Source organism: Melopsittacus undulatus, chromosome 6, assembly GCF_012275295.1.
Source record: "Melopsittacus undulatus isolate bMelUnd1 chromosome 6, bMelUnd1.mat.Z, whole genome shotgun sequence".
Taxonomy (NCBI): domain Eukaryota; kingdom Metazoa; phylum Chordata; class Aves; order Psittaciformes; family Psittaculidae; genus Melopsittacus; species Melopsittacus undulatus.
The window spans coordinates 36,818,609-36,835,719 of NC_047532.1; the positions used below are offsets into that span (position 1 = coordinate 36,818,609).

Below are 17,111 nucleotides of genomic sequence, written 5' to 3' on the forward strand. Positions count from 1 at the left end.
TCTGTTAATGATAAATTTTACAATGAAAAATAATTCAGAGAAAATGGACACCCCAATTGACATAAATAAAAAGAATAATAAAGAAACAGACAAACAAGAAATAGTTTAGAAATGAGAAAAGTAATGCGGTCAAGCAAAGGACACACCAAGTGTGTGACTGGAAATACTACTGTATTAGCTCCAGATATGGCCAGAGAGCACCCTTAAAAGCATCAAATATCTATATCTGAGGGCAGAAAGACTACCTGGCTGGCACTAAGGAGGAGAAAAATATACTGTCCAAAGAGAAACCCTGGTCTTTAATCTGACAGCTGTGATTGCGGCAGACACACTCAGAATCTGACTGCTATCCTGTGCATCCAGTTAGCTTCCAGTTATTAGAAGCAATAAAAAAAACCCACCAAATCACAGTACAAATTCCACTTCAAACTTTTTTTTTTAAATACGGAGGTAATATTCAAAATCAAGCAAATTAGCTAATCTTCACAGCAGATGCACATATATGTAGATTAGAAGAGAGGTATTAGAACAGAGGAAATCATTAGATTTGCCTTAAATTGGAGAGTAAGCAAAAGATTTACTTGCACACCTCAAGATCAGAATGAGGGCTGCCAAGGTGGGACTGAGATTGTTGGTTTGTCTGTACAACCTCCTAGTTTGATAAAGAAATGTTCCAGAACAAGCCATACATCATATCTAAAGGTGTCATCAGCACTCAGCAGCTTGACAAACACATTGCAGTAGAAATCAGTTAAGACTTATCCCAGAACATGCTCTGTTCCTAGGGCTCAGCCCTTTGTTATACTAATACTACAAAATAACAGGTACTGAAAAGAGGGAGGGAAGTAATTTGCAATTCTGTTTACACCACAACTTGCAACCAGGAAATTTTTTGCCCTCAACAACTCCTTCCCTGGAGCATGTTAAAATATGCTGAAGGATTTCTCCTAGATTAGCTCATCAGTAGCCACCAGCATGAACCTCTTTCCAGGCTTACTGCATTAGAAAAGCTGGTGTTTCTAGCCCCTGGTTTTACTTTCTAAAGAAAGTATTGACAAATCTTCTAATGAAACAATCTTCGAGCTTTCAGAGACCAGCTGCTGCACAACATGCACTATATCTTTTTTAAAACAGTATCCACAAAACAAAGTAGCTATCACATGAAAAGCTTAGCCATAGTCAGACCTGAAAACAGAACCTGAAGAGATAACATCCTAATATGACAACATTTCACAGGGCATCCACCCATCTGCAGTCTTGGGATTCTTATTACATTATGTCACTAAGTCACCCAAATATTGCTAAGCATTTAAGCTGGTCTGAATTCATGCAGATTTAGATTTAACTGTCATACAGAGCCAGGATCTCTAAGGGTTCCATACATCATCTGTGCAGACTTTCACTTTAATCAAATATCAACACTGACTCAAAATAACTTGCATAAATGTGGGTAAGGTTAGATGCATAGGACCCATGAGGAATAGGCAAGGCACATTAGTGGCATCAAGTGGAAGATCTACCCTGCTGATAGAAAATGACATTTTTGACCACAAATTAATGTTGCTCTCTAACTCAAAAAACAAAGTCTCACCTATCTACAGTGTAAACTATTTCAGAAATGTAGGGGTACTTACCAGAAGTTAAAGTATCATGCATAAACAAAAAGCTTAAAAAAGTTTAACTCCCTTTGCAACAGCAAATATTTATCCATAAGTACCACCAGCATGAAAAAAAATATTACTGATAATAATTGATAATAGAAAGGAAAAACAACCAGTATTTGATCCTTTTCTTGTCTCTCTAGGAACGGACCTGGAGGAATAGAAGTGATTTTTGTTTGGTTTATTTTTCTGCCAGATCAGTTCCCTAATCTAATGTGCCATGAGGCCACAGGAACAGCTGTGCTGGCACAAAGCTGGCAGTAAAGGTGTTGGAATATGCAAGCCAGCTCAGTAGAAATCCTGTGGATTTTGCTGGGAGCAATCCAAAACTCTTAGAAGTCAGAGTTGTCTATTCAAATGGGAAAAGGCATAAGACAGTTTGGATTTAGGACACAGATGTTGCACTTGCATATACTTTAGGCAGATGTGGTTTCCTGAAAATGCAGATTTTTTTATTATTTTTTTTTAACCTTGCATTTTGGCTATTCCCCTATTAGAGCATTAAATACAAATCTTAGTCATACATCATTCACTAGATGAAGACAGACTCTGGTGTCAGTTTACTTAAGTGTTTAAAAATGCTTCTAAATCTTTGTTCATTTTACAGCAATTACCTATCTACATCAGCAAGACTGAAATAGCATTATCGTATCATTGCTACTGCCATATCAGATCACAGCTCCCTTCATTGTCCCCTACAGCAGTTCAGTTTCTTGTCCAGTTCCAGCATTCAACTGGGAACACTCAGGAAGCTGTACCCAGCTTAACTTAGCTAATGCCATGGTGTAAAGAGTGGGCCGTGACAGCTGCACATTCTCTAACGGTATGTAAAGTTCAGCCTAACCATAACTGCATCTAACTTGGATCACACCAGAGGGCCACAGTTTGTTCCACAAGCTACCCTTTCACTTTCCAGGAGAGGAGCAGGTAGACTTCACTACACTGCACCATACATGGTGTTTGTCCCAGCAAGTCCTCCCTGCTGTGTATTAGCCCACACATTGCAGACAGAAGGCCAGTCAACCCATGTCAGCTTGTGTAATGGACAACTTTCTTATCTGCCCTACCAACAACTAAAAACCAGCAAACCTTAATCTTCCTGTGGCTGTTAAATCTGGTGGACTTTTTGTTTCAAGTAATTTCTCTGCTCTTTCTGGGAAGTCATGAAAAGCATGTGTCAGCACAACTTGCTGCTGAGGAAGGCATTAGAAAGGATTTTAACTGATTCCCCATGGCAACAGACTCTGAAAGGGAATTAGCATTTGCTCCCCATTCCTCAAGAAACCTAAATGGAATTTGGTTTTTTCCTATTTAAGGAATTATTTCCAGGAGGGTGGCACGCTGCTGCCTCTGTCGCTCAGCAGGCATAGCTTTGGAAAACACTTTGCACACCCCATGTTCAGCATAACAGTGATCCCACCAGACATGGAACTGATAAATATGAACAAGTGTACATGTATGTTTCCCTTACACAGCTTTCCAGTACTCTACACAACTTTATGTTACTTTTGCCAGTTCTCTGTACACCAATTAACTAATTCAAATAATTTTATAGGTTTGCTGCACAAAGGATTTCAAAGTCTAGCTGTTGAATGCAAGAGTCTTTCTACATTGGAGATTTTAATCTCCAGATAAAGAACTCACTTCACCACACTGGCAATGCTATTTTTAATGCATCATCAACAACACATCTTCAGTTTCTATTATACTCTGAGATTTTCTTAATATTTTCTCAAATTTCTTCTTAAAAACAATCAATCACTTTGAAGCAGGCACAGGAATGCAAAGAAAGCCCAGAGCCATCCACCCCAATATTAATGGTCCCAAAGTCAGAGGAATTTATTGATGTCAGAGGCAGTTTCTGGAATTTCAGAGATTCCTGGCTCATGCCTCAATTCTTTAGGCAAAAAAAGCTAAATCAAGAGAAAAAGAATATTAAAAAAAATAAGCCAACTTTATCTCCCATGCTGGAGATGAAAAATTTCACAGATGTCAATGAATTACACTACTGCACACAGTCAAGAAAATAAACTGTAATTCCCACCACTCAGTTTGGTGGTGCTGATGCTCACTAGGGTGAACTATTGAGTGTGGGCAAAAGGAGACCCCCAGTCTCCCTAGAACACATTGAAACCTGCTTTTAGATGAAGATCTGTTTAGCAGCACTTCACCATGTGCATCACTGCCTGGAGTGTGAAACATAGAACACGAGTGAAGAGAGTAGATGTTCTCAAGAAGATCTAACACAGTGAGAAATTCACCCATCAGCTGCTAATAACACAGGTTTAAGATCTTCTGAAAATACCTGGCTAAGACTTTAAGACCTTTTCCACCAGCAAAATGATGCTTTAAAGGCATGAAGCCAAGCGTAAGCTTGCTTTGCTCTTGCCTATCGTAATTTTAGAAAACAATAATTCTCTTTCTAAAAACTAATATAAACATTCCTCTCCCATAGGTTATTTTGCTTTAAGGAGAACCTTTTTTTTTCCTCAAGAGACCACCAGAAATATACCCTGTAAAAAGCAGGTGATACACAGCACACCAGATCACACTCAGGAGTACCCACCTCTCATTATGAGTAAATATTTAATAATTTGGAGAAGCCATTTGCAAACACACTGTTAATATACGAGACCTTATTCTTCATAGTTGAACTAGCTATTGCTGAACTTACAGCTCTGGCTCTATCTAGAGGACCCTGGATGTTGCTTTTTCTGTAGCACAGAGTAATTCAAATAATGTGATGAGAAGATAAAAATAAGATGCCTGGAAAGGATTTGTATCAGCACAGCCAGCCATGTAAATGTATATATAATTACTTAGCAATTGACACGTAGTCCCCTACAAAGCAGATGTTTTAAACCACAAGACCTGCTGCCTTTGTCATTGAGACAGTTGGTAATTGCCAATTTTTTTCCCTCTTTTTCTTGTAGGGACACTACCAACCAATGTGTCAATCATATGTGGCTGGAACTAAGATCAAGCAAAGAATATGGGAAACACATCAATGTGAGGCTCAGCAGTGCCCAATTCAGACCCACGCAGTTATCACGTACTCCATCTCAGTGACATGTTTGGTCATGCTCAGTATGTGTAGGTACCTAAACTGTGTGTCAGTTCCAATAAATCAATTTGGTAATGGAGCATGGACTGCTTTACACAACAGTTTGTCTCCACTCGAAATTTCTTGCATGCAACCTTGAGTTATTTCAGGTTGAAGAGACTCACATGGACAGCTCTTGCTGAGAATGATATACTGCTTTAACACACAGCCAGGCAGCCTTGAAGCAGTTATGCATTGCTCATTGTTAGACCTGAGCCTCTGCAGGCGCATGGAACATCCGCATCATCCTGTCCCTGGCTTTCTCTAGGACTACAACAGGTGCTCGTTTCCAAACCACTGTCAGCCACTCTGCCCACTTCTCTATTCCACTCCTCTGCACTCCCACTGCCCCTGTGGGAACCATAGTAAGTGCCTTTCCACAACAGCAGATATTTCCTCACCTTCTGGATCTCCCAGCCTACCTTACCATCTCTCAAATGCTCACTGTACATCACTCTCTGCTACCCAGGTACAACTAGATAATCCTTCTGTAATGCTGGATGACCGTCAAAGTGCACCGTAAGTCAGGAAAGCAGAGGACAAGCTCATACCTCTGGAGTAATGATAATGCCCTCAGTGTCCAGGAACAAAAAAAAGGCATTTTTGTTACAGAATCAATCCCAGTATCCCAAAATAAACGAGAAAACAAATCAAAACCAAACCAAAATAAAAAGAGTACACACACCTCCCTCCTGGCCATTAGATCACTCTGCACAAACGTTGGCCAATCTCAGCAGTACTCAAGCAGAAGCATCTTCTGCTTACAGACTTGGAAGCAAAGACACATCTATCCCCAGCAAAGTCCAGACCCAGTGGTTCAGACCAATTAAACTCTAGCACATTGCTCAGCACTGCTCCTTTGCCCCGGGGAACCACATTGTGCAGATAAGTGGCTTTAACACCAAGTACAACAGCCCTAATGACTGCTCAGACCATGCTCTGCATCTTACCATGCCAAAAAGTCGTAATAACTGTGCTCCTAAAGCACCTTAATTTCAACACATTGAAGCAAATTTGAAGCACTAAAGCTGTTTCTGCAAGACCACGGCAGTTATACATGGGAATCTTGCCTCCTCTGAAAATACAGGCAAAAAAATGCTGTCCTGTTGAAGATAATACAGGAGGGGAAGCAGACCTGTTTTCCAGATTTTTGAGTGTTTATGTTATTGGGGTTTTATTTTAATATTCAGACTTAAACTTATTACAAAAAAAAAAAGAAACCAACAAAAAACCAAAAAAAACCCAACATCAAACCAAACGAAAAAAACCCCACCACACCACTTTTTGTAGCTGCAGCTCTGGCTTTGCTGTCTAGGTTATCCATTTAATTGAACTGGGTCTTGGGTGACACCTTTAAAGAAAAATCTTACTCAGATTTCATTAAAGGAAAATCATTCTATTTACAGAAAGATTACATTGTAGAGCCAATAGAAATACACAGCTTCAGCATTAAAGCCTTTCCCAAATAAAGGGAAGCTAAATATTTAAAAGAAAGTATTTTTTTCGTGTGTTTTGATGCTCATAAAATTGTTTTACAGGTATTTCTTAGCAGTGTTTTAAATTACAGATCTACTCATGCAAAACCAGGATCTGTTAATAGTGGGTGGCCTCTCTTTTGCTTTTATGGAGTGAAAATTTTATTCTCTTTTACAACTACTGGTAATTTTTATCAAAGTCACTGTGGGACACCCACCTCAAAGGGTGAAAGGACAGAAGCATTAAACCAATTCCCTAGGCAACCTCTCAGGCTGAGCCAGTATTGTTAAAATAATGAGTTGTGCACCACTCAATAAAAACCACCAGCTGATCCCCATTTTTAGAGACAATAGGTAGCATAAAACCAGAAAACGTCTGCCACTGGTTAGATAATTTTTCACAAATCCTGTGTCTTCAACTGATAAAATTTAGTATTTTTTTTCTCTAACATCCTACTAGTATTTTTAGACCTAGAAAAAAAAGCATCCTTCAGAGTTTTCTTTTTTAAAGTAAGTAGCACTCAAACTTATGCCAGACAGCTAACATTTAAAGACACAGTAGGATTTCTAACAGTGTCCATGTACTCCACCTCCCAGAAAGTCTGTATTTTTTTTATATACCTCATTATTGCTAACTTGGGTGTCTCGTTGCAGGGTTGAACCCTGCCTATTCTTTCAGTAATGGTGTGTGCAATTATGCTTTCACAATTCAGAACAAGACACCCAAAATTTTCTCTTTGTCTAAGTTTTGTAACATAGAAAGGCCAGAAGTCTCAAGGACAAGTAAATCAGGAAAGTCCACTGAAAACAGGCAAACACTGTGCTTTATAACTCATGAGTTAAAGCACACTTTAAACAAAGATCCTATGACTGGTTCATCAGATAAGGCTTATATCTCTCTCCCTGGAATTTAATAACACTTCTTTTAAGAACACTTTTTGGTCAGCTAGAGTTGAAGTTCCCAGAATTATATAGTTGCCTAAATACAACAAAACCTGCATGGAGTATAATTCCCAGCTCATCGTATTTTCTGGTTTGTTGTCTGGTTCGTCTCTTTTTCCCCTTGAAAAAAGGTTTGTGGAGTAGATCCTAAAAATGCCTTGTTTGAGGGCTGATGAAGTATTCAATACCCCAAGTGGCTTGACTCACACCTATTTCAGCATCTTACAGGGTTAAGACCAAGTGTTCTCCCTCAGTGTTACCCTCCAACACTTTGAGTGGTGTCCTCGACTCTTCTCAGTGGGGTCACGACTTTACGTGAAGCCTCATTTAACACGGTCTGGCCTAAATTTAAGGCATACCAAACGGCAGCAGCTTTCTCTGGTTTTAGATCACCACCGAATCGGGTGCTGCAACCGTTTTGACGAAGCCTTCAAGCAGAACCTCCCACATGGCAAAAGCAGGTTTTACCCTCAAGAGAGAGGGCAAAGAGCCCAAAGACGGCTGGAATTTTATCCGGCATGATTCAATATCTACGCAACAGAATAAACACGGCCAACACGACCGCTGGTGTAGCCCCTTATGACTCCGGCCAGCTCCAGGTGCACCTCGGAGTACCAAGGAACAGCCCATAGACCAGCTGCGCTGCGGGCGCTGCCGTTTCCCTCCGGGATCCCACGATGCAATCGGGGATGCCCCGGACCGGCTGCGGCTCCAGAGAAAGTAAAGGTCACGGTTTCTTGATAAAGCGACTGTAACGACGTCCCGTGAGGTACAGCGTTTCTCACCGACCACAGCAATATTTTATCCGGGTGGGAAAAAAGTTACACTTTGTAAACCCTTACCTTAACTTCCGTGAACAAACACAGCGAAAAACCGGCATTAATTCCCGAAACAAGACCCCAGCGGAGGCTCTCCCAGAGGCGGGCAGTCCACGCACGCCCTAGGACAGCTCTGTCCCACCACCGACCCCATCGCTGCACAGCCACCCGCCTGCCTGCGCCTCTAGGGCCAGGGGCTCGAAGCTTCCCACCGGGGCTCAGCTCGTCCGCACTCACCACGAGATACCAAGTTCAGATCAATCCCATACCATCCGCCGCCACAACCTGCTCTCCCGTTCAAACGCACGGCTCTGCCGCCCGCCCCGCCCCGGCCCGGCCCGGCCCGCCCCCCAGCGCGGAACTCAGGGGAAACCCGGAGCAGTGTCGGACGCGGAGTGGAGCGTGCTCCCGTCCGCTAGCAGAGCGGCGGTAGCGGCTGAGGCCGGCGATCCAGCCCCGTTGTTGCTGTGGCCCCGCGCCCGCTCCCATTCAACCTGCTCCATTGTGTGCGTTCCGAGGCGGTGGGGCGCCGTGCTGCCCCTCAGCGTTACCCTGCTTCACTTGTTGCCACAGGATGAGGGGCCGTTCACCTAGCCGTGTCCCGGCAGTCTCCCCTCGGCGGACTCACAGAGCTCCCGAGCCGGGGGGAGCAGCCGCGGTGAGGCGGACCCTGAGGCTCACCTTCGTCCCGCCGGCGGCGGGTGTCATGGAGACGCGCGGGACGGCCCCGTCACCTCAGGGCATCGCACAACGGCCGCACCTGCTGGGGGGCGGGGCGGAACGGGGCGAGTCTTGGGAGAGACCCGTCATCCCCGGGAGTAGGAAAGAGCCTTTGGGGGGTCTTTCTCCGAGCAGTGCGGGATCCCCTCCCCGGGGAGGGAAGTACCGCGGCAGACTTCTGAAGTACTTTTTTTGCTTTTAAAAAGCTATGATGAGGGTCAAGGGCTGTTCGCCTGCCCTGACTAACAGAGCGTAACTGCAGGGAAACGATAGCCGGTACCTGCACAGCCCCAGTGTTCCTAACATACAGCGTACCGACGGTCAACGGACGTCCTGGTGTGAAGGAATGCACTTCTCTGCTGGAGGAGGTTAAGCATCGGGTGGCGGTGGGGCCTCGTTCCATGCCCACGGCCAGGCTCCGTTGTTAGTCTGTCCGAAAACAGAACAGCGCTGTGTCCACTGTTTTTGGGTGGGCTCCGGGAAAGGCTGGTGGTGTTTATGGCAACCATTTGCCCTGCATGCCGCACCAGCAATAAAAAGCCTGTGCAACACTGAAGATATTTTTCTTAGTGGGCCATTTGGAGGCCTTTCCTGTCACTCCCTATGATCTTTTGAAGATGTTGTACTGCTCACAGCATATTCAGAGTTGCAGGGGGAAAGGCACAAGAGCACACAGTTTAATTCTTGTACTTACTGCTGATCACACAAGAACCACATCCTCAGCTTGGAAATATCTTGATGTGCATTGCTGCTGTAGCTAAAGGAACAGGACTGTGCTCCTCAGGGGCAGCATGGGATGGTTTTATATAATACAGAAAAGTGCTGCTTCTCCTCCACCTCCCAGTCAGCTCCTCAACTCTGCAGAGCTGTTTGTTTCTACTCCTGCCACTGCTTTTTCAATAGACAGGCCTCCCACTGAGACAAGATCTGCAACCTCTCAAGCCTTGCATAGATGGAAAGCACAGCTTTGAATCCAATTGTACTTATTTTGAGGGGGTAGGGTGTGTTGTTTGTTTTTATTAAACAGATAAGCCCTGGATGATAAGGAAAACGGCATTAACAAACAATTACAGGACTTGACTCTCCCAAAATCGTTTGTCATTGCAATCACAAATCCCACACCACTTGGTTACTCTCTGTGAGATTAGTGTTGTCCACCACAGTGCTGATCCCGTATACAAAACCACCTCCTTGTGTTTGTGTTCTGACCAAGAACTGTTGTAAGAGCACATCACCAAAACCTCTCCCCTTGTGCAACAAACATGAAAAGAAATTAGAGGGCGGAGTCCAAATATTTGGATATCCCTCTCCATAGTTCCTTCTGAAGTAATTTCTGTTAGATTATTTTACTACCAATAGAGGGAACTTTAAAAATTTGGTTCAGACCAAGGGGGGGGGCTTCCTTGACAGGAGTGATGAAACAGCCCTATTGCCACCGTTTAAAAACCCTTCATAAGCCACAACCTACTAGAAATGATACAGCAATTCACTGGAATTTAGACAAATCTGTTTTGAATTCATCAAGGGTAAAAAGAGATTAAGAGTCAGGACTGTGAGGGAACAAACTTGCTTCACATTCGCTCACATTTCATCTCTGCTTGCTAGAAATGTAGCATGCAGCTTCCTGAGATTTTGCTCTCAGCTTTACAGTGGTTTTTTGTGATAAATCCTCAAATGACTTATTAACAAAAGAGAGTAGAAAGTGCACGTAGAATTAGGGTTATTACAGAAAAAAAATATGTAACAGTACAATTATACCCACTTTGGAAAAGCACTTTCTACAATACTAGGTGCAGGAACCGGAACACCTACAATTCCCTTTGGGAAGTGAATTAATGCTTAGATTGAATTTGTAGTTCGGGGTTCAAAGTCCACTTTTAGTTTTGCTTCAGAGGATGCTACAGCTGATCCTGAATCCCTGTGGCATTCTCCAAAGGAAGGAGTTATGTCTAAACCACAGCAGTAGTTTGGCCAACCTTTGTTATATAATGCATAAAACCAGGCGCCTCAATTTTTGGCAGGCACAGATACCCGATTTCCAGCTCCCATCAAGGCCTGTTTCAGCCCACAGAACCGTTTCCCCTCTCCCCTGCACTGGTTTCTTACACTGAGATCTGTGCCACAAGTACTTCACTGCCAGCTGCTCACTGTGCTTTGCAAACACCAGCCTCACCTCTCAGTGGATCTAGGAACTAAAGCAGTAAAGCAGCACTAACATCTATTCTCACTTTAGGATCTCAGGATTCACAATTTTGCCCTAAGTCAGCAGAAAAGATTACGACATTGCAACTAATTGTCAGACAAGCAATGCTCAGCTATCAAAATCGTTCATACCATGCTCTTCTCCCTAGTATTTCATTGTAAAGAATCACACAGAAAGAAAGAAAATCTGTAAAACACTTAACTTTAAATAAATATTGGGACTGTGGGAGGTTAAATGAAGGTCAAGTGCTTGATATATAAAACATGCAACAATGAACATAAGAATTCAGTTTTCATTCTGAGAATATTTACAAAATAAATAGTAAGACACTCTCATATACTTAAGATGCATTTCCATATAAAACAAGAGTGAGAATTTAAGTTCTTAGCACAGTATGGTCCATCTTTTCAAACTTCATGTTAAACTTTCATTTGCATCTGATTTTAGATATTTATGGAACCATCAGAAAAAACAGCTTAAGTTTTTGCTCTTCAAGTGAATGTTGCCTTCTATTTGGACTACTGGCATATTAATTTATATTCCTTTATATAGCAAGTGATTTTTCTTTTTTCCCAAGGCATTTTAGTTGTTATGACCTTATCAGATGTTTAGGATCAGCTGTAACAAATTACCTTTAATATCAGGAACAGTGCAACCCATTATTCAAGATGAAAGACTTTTTAAACACAAATGATACACAAAAGTAGTGTAAGAACACAATTCAGACAAAATGCTCATGTGTAAATACCACAAGCTTTGTAAAGGTCTGAAAAGTTTTCTAACCAGTGAGGGCTACATAGCAATGACATGTAGCATTTAAGGCCATACACTGTGAACAAACACTCTGCACCTCTTAAAAACTGTGTTGTTGATTGCTTTCACCACTTGGTTAACAGAGATGTACAGGTATTTAGCAGGTGGAAAACTGGGCAACTAATTTAGGACATTACTGTAGCAAAGTTGGCTTCAGAACATTTTAATTTGTGGCCTGCATACTACTACTAAATTTCAATCCCACATGGGTTATAAAATGGCATTAAGTAACTGTGGGTTTTCTGTTCAAGACAGGGACCCTCAAAATTATGGTACTGGTTTTTACCATAAACTTACACTATACATCAAGCACATAACACAAGTAACTGGTGCTCCTCCAAACAAGTCTCCTTTTTATTTAAACAGAGCGTCTTAACCAGCTCACAAATTGTTTCAATGTTTGTACAAATTTATTGTTACTTATACGATCTCTAATTCTTTCAGAGTAACTTTCTTCTTGCCATATTCCTTTATTTTTCTTCAAGGCCTTTAACTCTGCTCGAAGGAATCTTTTGTGAAGTTTCCAGTACAGGTGGGAATCGTGATGCAGTCCTTTAATATGTGTCGTTCTGCCAAGCCCCTGCCTCAAGATCTCTTCATTTAAACACATGCTGAGAAATCGACTCTATAAAAAGGCACAATAAACATACTCCACCTTTAAAGTCGTTTTATTTGTTTTTGTGTCAACTCCCTCTGAGATACAAACTTTAGTTATGGCTAAATCTATACTCTGGCAGAAACAGCTAAAAGCTAAAAGGATTCTGGCTAAAATTAAAAACTAATACTGATGATAAATATAGCATTTTATAGCTACATATATAAATACTAAGACATTTGTGAGAGAACATTTGACAGACTAAACATTAGGCTAATCGGAGCTACACAGTATAGCCTATTGACAGAAATAGGCTATAATGAGAGAAATACTCTGTCATGAATCAGTCATCAAAAACACCGATCTTGAAATCAGAGCTGCAAATCTGACAAATATTTAAGATTCATATAAAGATACATAAATTATAAATAATCATCTTCCTTAAAGGTACCAAGATGACTGGATTGTATAACTACAGTCAAACTCAAAACTGCAGGTAAAATTTCTGTTGCTATATTTACCTTATTTACTAAAACTAGGCACTCTAGTGCCAAGTCTTCCCTTCCCAGAAGTTGGAACCATATCATCTGCTCAAGTTTTAACTCTTGCTGTAACCAGGCCATGCCACTTGGTGCCAACTCCACTCCAGCAAGTCTTACCAGTAGAAGACCTTTTGATTGCCCTGATCAGAGAGAGAAAGAACTTTGTTATTGAACCCAGCAAAGGAATTGCAGGCTTTGCACAGACCCTCAGCTGCTAGTAATGGGTTTATTCCCATGGACTTACAAGGCAAAAACAACCCATTCTGGTTTCCCAAAGCACTACTTACTTGCAAATAAGAATTTGGTTTCATCTCTCCTTTAGTAAAAAATGTTATTCAAGATTGTGTAAGTGGTTTAATCTAGCTTCTTTTATTTTAAGCTATTTTATTTTTCACACAAACAGAAAGAACTGCTTTCATTACCAGTCATTCCCATTTTATCTGAAAGGAGGGGAATAACAGGCAAGAAGCATTAGCACCCACAAGTATTTGCAAAGCAAGTGTGTGCCTCACAGGCATGAGGGACAGCTTTCACCAGGTCACAGCAAAACTGTCCCCAAGAGTGGGTTTGTACAGGCAGGTGGCCAATCTTCCAGTAAAAGAAAGCACCACCCCAACAGTCTTTTTGCCAGGAACGAGATGAGCTATGCAAGCAGCTGAACTGCCGGTGTGCTAGCTCTTTAGAAAAATATCACAATAATGATGCTGATTAATACATATATTGTATTGGTGAGCTCTTTTTACAGGTCTCCTTGCAGTCTTTTATTCCCCAGCTTTCCACCTGTGAAGTACAGAAAGACCAAAAGGCAGAAGCAGGACTTTACTGTAACCCTTGCTCACCAGCCTGCCACAGCCTGTTCTCTGTGAAGCCATAGTAACAGCCCCAACATTCCATTCTCACCCTTGTCCTTTGTATTCTTCTACTCACATTTTCTCTGTATTGCTGTAATAAAAGGAATACTAATGGGAATGTGTTCGACTTCCAGGCCTTTCTCTGTTATGCGATGTAATTTCCCCCGCAATTTCACATTCTTTTCTACAAACTCCACAGGTATATCCAAAGCCCTTGAAAACTTTGTTGTCTATTGATGGAAGAAAGAAGACAAACTTTTAAGGGAAAGAAACCTAAACAAACAAACCAAAATCATAAAGCAGTAAATCACACTAAATCCAACTTCTTCCTAAAGTTGTTTGGCAAATTACAATTATTAGACAGCATGGACAAGTATATATATGTGTGTGTGTATATATATATTTAATAGTAATCAGCTGCAGAAGCCGTTATGTGCCAGCCATTCCAGACACTTGCAATGTTCCATGTTGTACCCGCCTTGCAACATAAGGTTTGGGCATGAAAGGGTTTATAGAAAGCACAGAAAGCGACATTTTTCAGCAATGTGAATTGAAGTTGTCTTAATTCACTATGAAAAGGGTGTTTTGGAAGTGGGCTGAACAGCGCTAGAATAAGAGTGAAGGAAAGACAAGATGTGCTTAAAGATGCTAGGAGAGAACAGACACGCTGAAAAGCAAGGTGGTGCAGGTAAAACCAACACAGCCTTTGGTAAGGGACTAAAAGAGGAGAAGGAGAAGCAGATACACACCTTTGAAGAGATCACAATAAGACTAAATTTGCTACTAGGAGGATCCAAAGGGGGCAGTTATGTGATCACACAGAGAAACTGCTTAGCAGCAGCAAAGCCTTGCCTGGCACCACAGGAATAAAGCCGCCACAGGTTTAGCAGGTAGAGGGAGAAGGACGGGAGCTGAGAATGGCACAGCGCACAGGATTTAAGACCCTAACATCTAGAAGTGGCATGCACTGACACACATCTGTACAGATGTGAAAAATACTGACCTGCTGATGTACACCGGCTGGGGCACACCAGCCCTCTGGAAGTAAAAAAACCTGACCCACCATGCCTAAACTCAGAGATCTTTCTCCTGATTGTTATTTATTCAGACAACCTTCCCATGCGGGGTCCAAGCCTGTAAGTCCGAAAACAGACCAGGGGGCGAGGAAGGCGTCCTGGTCCCGGCCGCGCAGCTGCAGCTCGGGCAGAGCCACGACTGACACCGCACCTTCCCCCTCCGAAGTCCCCGGACCTCGCTGGGCTTCCCGCCGGCACCGGGCAGAGCCCCGCGGAGCCGCGGCCGCCCCGCACCCACTCACCATACGCACACTCCGGGCCAGCACCAGCACCCCGGCCACCGCCATCCCAGTGCTTAGGCTCTGCAGGCAGAGGAGAGCAGGGCTCAGCGGCGCGGCCCTGACTTCTGCCCCCGCCCCTCACCCGCATCCTTCCGATCCCGTCACCCTCAGCAGGCCGAGGTGCCCGTCTGCCCACTCGGACAGGCGGGCTAAGGCCTCCGCCGCGCCGCTCTTCCGCTCCGCCATGGCCGCACGGTGCCGCCCCGCAGCGCCGCCCGCTGGTCGGGCTGCCGGGGCGGGGACAAGAGCGGCCGCAGGGCTGGGCCCGGCGGCGGGCTGTATGCATTACGCCTCCAAACCCAAACACGTGTTAGGGCGGCTCTAGAGTCTCGGCCTGGTGGCACTTCAACGCGGCCGTGACTGCCATAATCCTCCAAACCGCACCACACCTCCCCTGAGCCCTGAAGTGCGGTACCGCTACCGGAGTGGTCCCCTGCTGCACCTCGGGGCATCATATAAAGAGAAAACCCACCTGTGAAACACTTCCACACTCATTTCTGTTGTTTATTCTTTTCCCTACCGTAGTTCATAACAACTACTTGTCACTCCTTTCCAAATGGCTCTAGCCAGCTGCTCCCTCAGCTGCATCAAACACGCACCTCTGTGGGCTTCAAAGAAATACATGGATTGTAAGAGTCACAGAACCAGGGTATGTTTTTGGGTTGGAAAGGGCCTTAAGGATCATCTAGTTTCAACTCATCTGCCACCGGCAGGGCACGTAACACTGGAGCAGACTGCTGAAAGCCCTGTCTGCCCTGGCCTTGAACACTTCCAGGGATGGGGCAGCCACAACTGCCGTGGGCAACTTCTGTCAGTGCCTTGCCATGCTCACAGTAATTAATTTCTTCCTAATACCTGATTTAAATCTAATCATAATAATATTCTAATTTAATTATAGTAAACTGGATTTTGTTTACACAAGTCTTCCATTTAAACTCAGTTCTAGGTTTCTACATGAACAGACCATACATGAGACAGTAACAGTCACAAATCAGGGTTCCAGAAGAAGATATTTAGTTGGGAATTCATAACCTAAGGCAGCAAAACCCATACTTGAGTCAAAAAATTTTATCCAAGGTTGGAACTAAAACAAGGGCAATGAGAAAAAGCAGCTTTACAGAAAACAAAGAAGTGGACAATGGGCACTAGCAGATTCTTCAGCACCTGTAACACACATGAAACATAGAGTTGGTATTTTGAAACAAGAACAAATGGTTATTTTGATGGTGCACCAGCAGTGCTGAATTTCCCAAGCCACCAGACTGGCACATTCTGTCCTCAGCTGTTTGCTCCTGGGCTTTAGGAGGCAGGACACAACAGCAGCCCGATCCCATCTTACACAGCTTGTTGGACCTTACACTTTGCCGCATGCATGCTCCTTCTGGGCATGGTAATTATAGAATTGAATTCTGGAGTGCTAGTATTTGCTGCTTAAGGAAGTCTTCGAAAACAAGAACAAGTCCCAGCTGTAAGCGCAGGTGACAGTGACTTTCCTGCATGGTAACTCCTTGTAATGACCCAGCACTGAAAGGGGAGAGCTGTCCACTACCTCTCCTCCCTGTGTCCTGCTACACCCACCCCTTGGAATCCACCCTCTCCCCTGGGACCTGTCTCACTTCACAATGATCCTGCACAGGAACTTAAATCGGGACAAACCCTTCACCTACAAAAATACAGTTTCTGTCATTTCCCTTTTGCTGGAGATAACACACATCTGACTCCCATGACTCAGGCCAGGCAGGAGCACAAAGCCCTGCAGTTACCAAGTGACCTAGAGCAGCACCTGGAACCATCCACCTTCTTGAACTCTCATTTTAATAACACTCTCAAGGAAGAGGTTGGGTTGCCACTTTTTTAAAAGTTATTTTTACTGTTAGAGATGTTTAAATCTACAATAATAATAATCTTAAAAAAAAATCACTTTATACTAATGTTAGGAGAAAAAAAACATAGTGAGACCTAAGTTTACCAGTTCTTTTCAGCAACCTGCTAATGAGCTGGTACAGTAGGACCACTTCCAATTTGTGTTAC

At 43.2% G+C, this 17,111-nt stretch overlaps 1 protein-coding gene across 3 annotated transcripts; it reads right to left on the bottom strand.

Moving 5' to 3' along the window:
- Positions 1-12,062: 12,062 nt before the first annotated feature.
- C6H3orf33 (chromosome 6 C3orf33 homolog) lies at positions 12,063-15,286 on the bottom strand. Of its 3 annotated transcripts, XM_005141973.3 has the most exons (5): positions 15,186-15,286; positions 15,042-15,101; positions 13,800-13,953; positions 12,852-13,012; positions 12,063-12,360 (listed from the first exon to the last, which is right to left on the bottom strand). In XM_005141973.3, exons 1-5 carry the CDS (start codon positions 15,264-15,266, stop codon positions 12,094-12,096), a joined length of 723 nt encoding a protein of 240 aa, XP_005142030.2. In that variant the 5' UTR covers positions 15,267-15,286; the 3' UTR covers positions 12,063-12,093. The 3 variants fall into 3 exon arrangements, with proteins under 3 accessions (XP_005142030.2, XP_030898578.1, XP_033920288.1); XM_031042718.2 differs by having other exon boundaries at positions 14,727-15,272; XM_034064397.1 differs by lacking the exon at positions 15,042-15,101 and having other exon boundaries at positions 15,163-15,249.
- Positions 15,287-17,111: the final 1,825 nt, after the last annotated feature.

Bases quoted from the DNA above. Each gene is read 5' to 3' on its own strand.
- C6H3orf33 (XM_005141973.3), bottom strand. From the start codon at position 15,266: ATGGCGGAGCGGAAGAGCGGCGCGGCGGAGGCCTTAGCCCGCCTGTCC. The intron at 15,102-15,185 runs GTGACGGGATCG...CTCTGCCTGCAG, and splicing joins GGCACCTCGGCCTGCTGAGG to AGCCTAAGCACTGGGATGGC. The intron at 12,361-12,851 runs GTAAATATAGCA...GCCTTTTTATAG, and splicing joins GCCTAGTTTTAGTAAATAAG to AGTCGATTTCTCAGCATGTG.